Here is a 10276-nt window from a genome sequence, read left to right on the forward strand (position 1 = left end):
GTATGTAGATAGGCTAGGAGTCCTCAGGTTGTATCTATTCTGAGAATGTTGTAAATAAATAAAACAAAAAAAAACATGTTTTTAAGAGCACAATCAGTGTTAGAGGATAAAGATTTTGTACTCCTTTTTACGCTCCAATGCATAATTACGCATTCTAATCATTAATGTACTATTTTCTTGCTGGAAAAATATAACAAATGAGAAACAAATGCATATTCATTGCACAGTCATTTAATCATGCTAAATAATTCTTTTGATTCTATAGAATTTATTCACAGCAAAAGAAGCGAACATCATTTAAGGCTGTATCATCTACAAAAAAGCCCTGGTAGGGCTCTTGCTTCGTTTGAAGGCCACAAATTCCTCCTCTCTCACAAGGTGTACTCCACTCACTGTATTCACCAAATGGACCACCAGCTTCTTCAATTTGAAGTCCATTGCTGCAACGGAATCGAATGTTGTTTACTGCTGTGTCATCTCCAGCTCCTTGCTCTGGTTCAACTTTCAACTGAAAAGATCGTAAAATACCGTTTCGTGGACACCATCTAATTCCTGACCAGTGTCCATATCTGGAAAAAGAAAATAAAGTATCAGCAACATATGTTTCAAGAGAGATTGTCTCTTACAATAGGCTTATTTTATACTTTGTGTAAGAATTATTTAATAAACAATAAAGTATGTCTGCTTTGAAATTGTTTAAGTGATTGCAAACTTTATCATGACAAGTCTTATTCCTGATTGTCTACATTCTCCTCTGAATTTAAGGTCCATTTAATAGGCTATCTTTCTTAGTTTATATACAAAAAACACCTTTAGAACCAAAACAAACTAATCACAGTTCATTCAGGAATGACATCTAGATTTCAGGGTTTCTTATGATGAGATTTTAGCTGATAATAATTTGTTAAGGAATGCAATTAAATAAGTAGCAAACAAGTAACCAACTCTCACTTAAATAGAAATTAACAGGTTATATTACTTCACAAATCCTTGGTGCGTTTGCTACATTCTACATCACATCAATTTCGAAAATGTTTATTTTTTCCCTAATGTACTGTGAAAAGAAAAGCTATTGATTCAAAACATTGCATATTATAGATATTTTAAAGCTCCTTACATTTTTAAAAAATGTTGAACAATGTCTATTTACAGTCTGGAACAAGCATAAAAATAGAATGATCATTTTTCTTATAAACATCTTTGTACCTTCAACAGAGTAATGTTAATTCCATCAGATTTTTATTAGTATACAGAAAATAAAGTAGAATTACTTCTTCTATGCTCACCCAGGAAATAAATATACAGTGGTACCTCATGATACGAACCCGTCATACAAACTTTTCGAGATACGAACCCAGGGTTCGGAATTTTTTTGCCTCTTCTTACGAACTTTTTTCACCTTACGAACCTGCCGCCGGCCACTGGGATGCCCCACCTCCAGACTTGAGTCCCTCCCGTTTTTTCCCACCCTGTCCTGCACCTTTCTCCTCAAAAACGGGAGGGACCCATGGAGATCAAGAGGGGAGAAAGGTGCAGGACAGGGTGGGAAAAAACAGGAGGGACCCATGGAGATCAAGAGGGGAGAAAGGTGCAGGACAGGTTGGGAAAAAATGGGAGGGACTCATGGAGATCAAGAGAGGCTTTTTTCACCTTGCTTCATTGGGACTGCCACCTCTTGCCACCTCTCGCTGTCCCTCCCCCCACTCCGTTCGCCTCAGCTTCGTCTGCCGGCAGCTTTTTTTTTTTAAAGCCTTAATGTTTTGGATTTTCCTAATTGGCTTGCACGCATTATTGGCTTTTCCATTGATTCCTATGGGAAACATTGTTTCATCTTACGAACTTTTCACCTTACGAACCTCGTCCTGGAACCAATTAAGTTCTTAAGACGAGGTATTACTGTATTTAGAGTAGTCTAGAAGTAACACATTTTGTGTCAATATCTAATTTTCTATAAAATTAAACAATTCAGAGACATTTAGAGACAACAAAACTTACTCTCCAGGTTCAGATTCAACAGTATACATAATATTGCTGGTTTGCTCAGTTGAACAGAATAATCGGATTCCATTGAGGGAAGTGTCATCACTAGCTCCTCTATATTCTTCCAACTAATGCAATAAGAGGAAAAACACATTGAGATTCAGGTTGCAAATTTATAAATTAATTGTTTAAAATGAGTGGTGTACATACCCTTATGCTAAATCCAATGGCATACGATCCTGGTGGACACTTATCAATCCATGTCCAAACCCCCCAATGTCCTCCATTTTTAACTGATATCGAATCATAATCTCTTCGGTTTGCAAAGGTACCATTAGCACTGATATATTGCCTATCCACAGCCGATGCAAGGAATATAGAAGCAAGAAAAAGGGTAACAGAAAGAAGCTGCATTTTTAAAAAATACCAGCTATCCAAAGAGGTATAAAATGGGCTGAAAACATTATGCTCTCTGTAGTTTATACCCTAGTTTATCTTTACAGGTGTCACTGCAATGATAGATTCTATCTGCTTGGAAAAGTAAATATTAACAGCAACAAAAATTTATTAACTCAAACTGCTAACTGAATCTGGAAGATTTCCCTCAGCTTTGTCCTTGAAAAATATGTACTAGGCATAAAAGTGATTCAAACTCTTTAATGACCAAAAGAGAAAACTGTTTAGTCTAAATGTCTGTGAAAATTCCAAACATTTGCACTTTCATACTTCATAAACAGAGGATTCATGATTATCATAAACAAATGTTTAATTTTATTATGAGGAAATCTGATTTTATTTTATTATATTCCTAATAAATGTGTTTCAATTCAGATTGCAACCTGCATAATTTTCTTATCCGGAAATAAATTTGATGGGCTAATAGATATACATATGTGTGTCTGTGTGCGTATATGTGTTAAATTTATATACTGTTCATCTTATAATAATAAAAATGGCAAGAAAGTGAACAAATAAATGTATATATGTTCTCATATGGAATAGCTGCTGGGTGGAAAGTTGCCCTGTCACAAAGTGGCCAATTATCTGAAGTCATATTTGCCATATTGCTTTTTTGCCATCCAGAACATATTTTTGTCTTTTTTTCTGATGAAGAAAGCATATTCTGTTCAGCCATCAGCTTTCTATAGTGACCCCAAAGTCAGACAAAATCTTTCGTAAAATCACTGCATAAAATATGCGTAAGATGTCACCTTAATCAATTACATATTAATTGCACAAATTAATCTTCCTTCAAGAATAAATGGCCTTTTTGTAATATATCACTGATATAATTACTTAATTCAATTTTTCTTACAAGTTTTTGTTATTGGACCAGAACACAAAGAGACGCACACCCGCACCCACACCCATACCCACATCCACACATCGTTTATTAAGCAAACTCGAAACACAAAATTAAGTATGTTAACTATATTTTTAATAATTCTATGATGAAGACAAAAAGATGGTCACTAACTTAATAATGATTCCATCTTACATAGCTATTTAAAATGAAAATTGTATTCTATAATAGTCCTACAATATAATAGTCCTACAATATAACATGCTGTAAATTTAATTCATATTCTTATTTATGTTTTCTATTGATTTAGGCATAGAATTAAAACAGGGCCTTAAAATGAATGTTTGAGTCTTCTCCTTTAGTAGTGTAGTGTTTTTCTTGCCTGCTTTTAGCCCTAGAATTACAGCAGCAATAACCTTGTATTCAGATGTGGCACAAAAGTGAGCAAACATTACTGATAATCTAATATCAAACATCAAGGCTGAATGTCTAAAATTTTGAGGTTCAGATAAACCTATATTAAGTAATTCAAACACATAATTTTTAAAAATCAATATTGTTGATAGTTCAAGTTACATAAATATATCTTCTAACTTATTATATAGTGAGAGTTCAAAGAGACCTACAAAAAAACCTGAAATTATCATCATAGTAGATTACATAGATTTGGATTAATTTATTGCAGGTGCTAGTGACAAGAATATCTCCACTATTGAAAAATATTGATACAGACATGAATGGGAATGATACAAAAATTAATTTAATGAAGCTTATTAGCTTAACTTGGAAGGTTATGAAACTGATCGTTGGAAGGAGCTTTTATTAGAACTACATTATTTATTTATTTTATTTATTCATTTATTAGATTTGTATGCCGCCCCTCTCTGTAGACTCGGCTAACAACAATAGTTAAACAACATATAACAAATCTAATATTTAAAATAGTTTAAAAGACCCTAATTTAAAAACCAAACATACACACAAACATACCATGCATAAATTGTATAGGCCTAGGGGGAAGAGAATATCTCAGTTCCCCCATGCCTGACGACAGAGGTGGGTTTTAAGGAGCTTACGAAAGGCGAGGAGGGTGGAGGCAATTCTGATCTCTGGGGGGAATTGGTTCAGAGAGTCGGGGCCGCCACAGAGAAGGGTCTTCCCTTGGGTCCCGCCAAATGACATTGTTTAGTCGATGGGACCCGGAGAAGGCCAACTCTGTGGGACCTAACTGGTCACTGGGATTTGTGTGGCAGAAGGTGGTCCCTGAGATATTCTGGCCCGATGCCATGAAGGGCTTTATAAGTCATAACCAACACTGACCGGAAACTGATCGGCAACCAATGCAGACTGCGGAGTGCTGATGTAACATGGACATACTTAGGGAAGCCCATGATTGCTCTCGTAGCTGCATTCTGCATGACCTGAACACTTTTCAGAGGTAGCCCCATGTAGAGAGCGTTACAGTAGTCGAGCCTCAAGGTGATGAAGGCATGAGTGACTGTGAGCAGTGACTTCCGGTCCAAATAGGGCCGCAACTAGTGCACCAGGTAAACCTGGGCAAACGCCCCCCTCGCCACAGCTGAAAGATGTTTCTCTAATGTGAGCTGTGGATCAAGGAGGATGCTCAAGTTGCGGACCCTCCCTGAGGGGGTCAGTAATTCCCCCCCTCAGGGTAATGGACGGACAGATGGAATTGTCCTTGGGAGGCAAAACCAACAGCCACTCCGTCTTATCAGGGTTGAGCTTGAGTCTGTTGACACCCATCCAGACCCTAACAGCCTCCAGGCATTGGCACATCACTTCCACTGCTTCACAGACATGGGATGGAGATGTAAAACTGGGTATCACCTGAATACTGATGATACCTCACCCCATGCCCTTGGATGATCTCACCCAGCAGTTTCATGTAGATATTAAATAGCAGGGGGGAGAGGACCGACCTCTGAGGCACCCCATAAGGGAGCAACCTAGAGGTTGATCTCTGGCCCCCCACCAATGTTCCCTCTACTTTTTTTTCGGTGTGGGCAGAAAAGTATAGTGTCTGAGCGGCAGTTCCTTTGGGACTGGACGGCATAGAAGTATAAATAAATAAATTAAAAATAAATAAATAAATAAATAAATAAGAAAAAATTCCCTTTTTTTAATTAAAAGAAATTAATAATGAAACAAAACCAAAATCTATTATTATTACTATCTTCTCCTCTTTTTCCATCCCTGTCTCCTCCTCCCTTCTGTGTGTGTGTGTCTCTCTCTCTCTGTGTCTCTGTGTGTGTGAACTCTTGAACCATTTCCAATAACAGGTGAGCTATTGGAAATGGTTCAAGAGTTCACATACACACACACACAAGACTGGGGGTTTTTCTCTCTGTTATTATTTGGGTGCTTTTTACCATATGCTTTAAATCAAGAGTCATTTCTCTCTCTTTCTCTCTCCCCCTCTTGCTCTCTCTCTCTTTCTCACTTTCTCTCTCCCTCTCTTTCTCTCTCTCTCTCTTCCTCTCTTGTTTTCTTTCTCTCTCTCTATTGCTTTCTTTCTCTCTCTCTATTTCTCTTGCTTTCTTTCTCTTCTCTCTTGTTAACTCTCTCTCCCCCCTTTCTCTCTCTCTTTCTCACTTACTTTCTCTCTCCCCCCCCTCTCTCTGTCAGCAAGGGGGCTGCGAGAGTGCTTTCTCCAAGCGCTTTGGGAACTGCAGCCCCCTTGCTGAAAGTCTGGGACAAAAGTGCTCCCAGCGAGGGGGCTGCGAGAGAGGCGGGGCAGGCATTCCTGAAGCGCGCGGAGAAAACCCTCTCACAGCCCCTTTGTTGGGAGCACTTTTGCCGAGCCAGCCCCATCGCAGCTGCCCCTCTGTTCCAGCCCCGCCCTCCCAAAGAGTGGGGCTGCCACGTCCTGGCCAATTGCATCCCTCTTGCCAGGAGCGCGGATGAGGACGAGAAGAAGCTGCAGCGACCGCCAAGGGAGAAGTCTCGCCCAAGGCAGGAGGCGGCGGAGGAGGAGAGGGGGCGGATCGGGTGGACGGGGGACAGGGCCGAGAGGCCAGGAGCGTGAGGGGGCCAGAGGCACCATGGAGAGACAGGGACGGCCGCAGCTCCCTTGTACTGCCCGCGCCTCCCCGCCCGCCCCCCCGCGGGCTGGCAGGGGGATGGGGAGCGCGCACCTGAGGAAAAGGGTGTGTGGGGGGGTATTTTGGAGCGTGCGCATGCGCACAGCTTACAAGAAACAATGCCCCCCACTAACACCGATTGCGACCGACCGGAGAGGTAGGAGGAGAACCACTGAAGAACAGTGCCTCCCACTCCGAATCCCTCCAGCCGGTGCAGATGGATACCAGGGTCGATGGTATCGAAAGCCACTGACAGGTCAAGAAGCACCAGGACAGAGGATAAACCCCTGTCCCGGGCCGCCAGAGACCATCCATCAGCGTGACCAAAGCAGTTTCCATGCTGTAGCCGGGCCTGAATCCTGACTGCTGAGGGCTTAGATAATCGGCTTCTTCCAAGGACCACTGGAGCTGGAGCGCCACCACCTTCTCACCCATAAAGGGAAGGTTGGAGACTGGACAATAGTTGTTGAGAATGGCTGGATCCAGAGAAGGCTTCTTGAGGAGGGGGCGCACAAGTGCCTCCTTGTAGGGATCCGGAAAGGACCCCCTCCCCAAAGAAGCATTGACAATCTCCTGGACCCAGCTCCATGTCACCTCCCTGCTGGCCAAGACCAGCCAGGAGGGACACAGATCCAGCAAACAGGTGGCAGAACTCACAGCTCCAGTGTACTTGTCCACTTCATCAGGTGTCACCAGATCATACTCTTCCCAGACAGATGGACAAGTACAGGCCCCAGTCACCTCGATTGACTCGTTGTCAGTCGACTATGTTATCCAATTGGAGTTGAGGTCCACTCAGATCCGAGCAATTTTATCGGTGAAAAATGTGTTAAAGTCCTCGGCACTACTCTGCAAGGGCTCCCCAACTCCCCCCCTGGTTAAGAAGAGAGGGGGTCATCCTAAACAGAGGGCCGGGCAGGATTCCGCTGATGCAATCAAGGCGGCATGATACGCGCATCTTGCTGCCTTGAGCACCACTTTGTAAGTCTTAATGTGAGCTCTTACAAGTGTTCGATCGGATTCGGACTTACTCTTCCTCCATTGCTTCTCCAGACATCTCTTCTGGCATTTCAACTCCTGGAGCTCCTCGTTGAACCATGGAGCTCTACAGGGTCTAGTGCCGTGGAGAGGTCGCAATGGCACAATCCGGTCAAGAGCCTCCTCTGCAGCCTTGTTCCAGGCCTCAGCAAGAGACTCTGCCAAACTGTGGACGATTGCATCTGGAATAACCCCAAGCGCCTTCTGAAAGCCCTCTGGGTCCATCAGGCGTCTGGGGTGGAACACCCTGCGGGGAAGGATTGGAGCCAGGAAGTTAAGCCATAGTAAAAAATGGTCCGACCATGACAAAGGCAACACATCTAAGCCCCTTAGTCTCAGACCATTACTCAATTGCTCAGAGAGAAATACCATGTCGGGTGCATGCCCCCCCCTCATGAGTCGGACCCTGTACTACTTGAGTCAGGTCCATGGCTGTCATGTGGCCATGAACTCCTGTGCCAGTCCAGAGGTTTCACCGAGAACAGTGTACTGTTGGGTTCAAATCACTGAATATGTTTACCAAAATTTATTTACCAAAATTTCTATATGAACAATATTCTTTATTATTTTATCAGATTATGAACTGCTGGCACTTTACCAATGAGTTTCTTATGTATATTGTGAAGTAATCAGAATAAGACTTTTGTAGAGAATTTCTACAAAATTCTGAACTAAATGGTGTAGTATTATATTGTTTAATAAAATACCAGTGTAGCAGAATACTTTTTACAACCATGTATACTGTTTAAAACCATGTATACTTTTTACAAATTTCAAACTTGATAGCTTCAACATTTGTGAACTTCAACTCCCAGAATTCCTCCTGCTAACTCAGAAATGGGAGTTGAAGTCTAATTCAGGGGTCTTCAAACTTGACAGCTTCAAGACTTGTGGACCTCAACTCCCAGAATTCCTCCTTCAGTCACAAGCCTTAAACTTGCCAGGCTTGAAGACCCTTGCACTCCTAACTGAAGGGTCTTCAAACTTGGAACTTGGTCTTCAAACCTTCACTGAGGCCATGGCGCATGGCCCAGTCACTGGCAAGGAGTCCCCTCTCACCTGCTCCCCCGATGGGGAGACCCACTGTCCCCAGAGACGAACGCTTCCCCCGTGGCTCAATCGGTCACATCCCTGCGAGGACCGGGAGGAGGTGGGTGTATGGAAAGGTCTCTGGTCTGACTACCTCCACCTCCCTCGCAACACCCCGAGATTGGGAGCTGGACACGGGACTGCCCTCCTGGCGCCCAAGGAGTAGCACTGTGGATGCAGCGGCTCCTCTCCGGGGGCTACTTCCCCATGCAGGGTTTGGTGTAAGGATGCTGTCGAGGGACAAACAGCGAGCAGGTGGATTGGCCTGGCCTTCACCCATATGGAACTTTTCCTTCAGAGCAGATTCGGATGATTCTTATTCAAACACACACACACACAAACAGATTTTATTCATTTAGGGGTATGCTGGAGGCCACTCTGCAAATAAAATGGGCTTTTTTACCACACTTCCCCTTTGAACGGAGAAGCTCAGTGCCTGTAAAAACACACCATTGAGGATCTTTTGGGAGGGGGTGGAAAACGTTGCCTATCCTCGTCTGCAGCCCTAACTAGCCCACGGCTTGCTGGGAGGAATCACTGCTGAATTCTCCAGACTATGGGAAGCAGCTTCTCTTAGCGCTCGGAATTGCCACCTGAGACAATTTCTAGGACAGTCTTCTGATTTTTACTGTGTTTTGACAGCATAAATGACTAAGATATCAGATGCTTCTCCAGTCAGTTACAACAATGTACCTGCACAATTGGATCTTTCTTAATCAATTGGGAGACCACTCACATCTTCTTGTCTGTTGCAAAGAAGATTGTGAGGTTGACATTTCTTCTTCCTCTCCCCTATCGAAATGAAAAAGGCTAAATACCCGTAATAGGACATCTGAGGTCAATATCATCCATCCAAAGGAGGCAGGTCTTTTTCTCCATTTTAATCTTTCTGTTTTTCTCTCCACCCCTTCCTGTCAAAAAATAAAATGTGGCAGAGATGGTTCTGGTCTCACAGGGTTTTTCTAGGACTTCTCTCTATCTTGGAAACGGGACAGGGAAATAAGTTTCCAGGAAATTCAGGCAATACTTTGGCAGGAGTAAGTTAGTTTAATTTTGAATAGTTCTACATTACTATAAAAGTAATTTTATAACTGTAGACAAAATAATTTATTTAAAATGTATGAAGTCTTCCTAAAAATATAAAACTATAAACTCACATTTGTATATGTAACATATATTTACAAAAGGAGCTGCCTTATGCCTTCAGTTACTATACCAGCCACATGTAGCTTTAGAAAGCAAAGTACAGAGAATATCATGCTGTTTTTAATTTTTATTTATTAACTTAAAAGAATGAATATAAAATTGGTATGTATTTTGTTACATTTGTATCTGTTCCATTTATATAATGTTCAAGCTTACTAAAATGCAGGACGTAGCCAGGCACCGTGGCTGTACGGAATTCTCCGCGCTCCACAGGAATCCAGAAGCCCTCCTGTGCGGGGTTTTTTTAAATTCTTATGAAACTGAGCCCAGAATTGCCCTGGAGGGACAGGGAAGAGGAAGGATACTGTTGAGGACCTGTTTAAGGTCGGCATACACCGCAGGAACTCAATACAGAGCCCTCCAGCAGCAGTGGCAAAAAGCGGCTCGGGACAAAGCTGTCCAAGCTGCACTTAGCTGCAGTGGTTGCATGTTGAAAGAAGGGGTTGTTTATCTTGAGGGTTGTCATTTGGAGAGAAGTGTTAAGTATTGTGCAGGAGAGACAGAGTTGGAGGAATAATTACAAGATTGGTGACTTTTTGGGCTGAAAGAAGCAACTTCA

At 42.4% G+C, this 10276-nt stretch overlaps 1 protein-coding gene across 1 annotated transcript; it reads right to left on the reverse strand.

The window, feature by feature from the left end:
• Nucleotides 1-215: 215 nt before the first annotated feature.
• On the reverse strand, nucleotides 216-2476 carry LOC139153591 (vitelline membrane outer layer protein 1 homolog). The gene is made up of 3 exons (XM_070727728.1): nucleotides 2191-2476; nucleotides 1996-2108; nucleotides 216-569 (listed from the first exon to the last, which is right to left on the reverse strand). Exons 1-3 carry the CDS (start codon nucleotides 2392-2394, stop codon nucleotides 269-271), a joined length of 618 nt encoding a protein of 205 aa, XP_070583829.1. The 5' UTR covers nucleotides 2395-2476; the 3' UTR covers nucleotides 216-268.
• Between the last annotated feature and the right edge of the window lie 7800 nt (nucleotides 2477-10276).

The sequence above is a fragment of the Erythrolamprus reginae genome, chromosome Z (assembly GCF_031021105.1).
Source record: "Erythrolamprus reginae isolate rEryReg1 chromosome Z, rEryReg1.hap1, whole genome shotgun sequence".
Taxonomy (NCBI): Eukaryota; Metazoa; Chordata; class Lepidosauria; order Squamata; family Dipsadidae; genus Erythrolamprus; species Erythrolamprus reginae.

Excerpts from the sequence above, each read along its gene's own strand:
- LOC139153591 (XM_070727728.1), bottom strand. The coding sequence starts at position 2,394 with ATGCAGCTTCTTTCTGTTACCCTTTTTCTTGCTTCTATATTCCTTGCA. Across the intron at positions 2,109-2,190 it reads CCATTGGATTTAGCATAAGG|TTGGAAGAATATAGAGGAGC; the intron begins GTATGTACACCA and ends TTATTGCATTAG. Across the intron at positions 570-1,995 it reads GTTGAATCTGAACCTGGAGA|ATATGGACACTGGTCAGGAA; the intron begins GTAAGTTTTGTT and ends TTCTTTTTCCAG.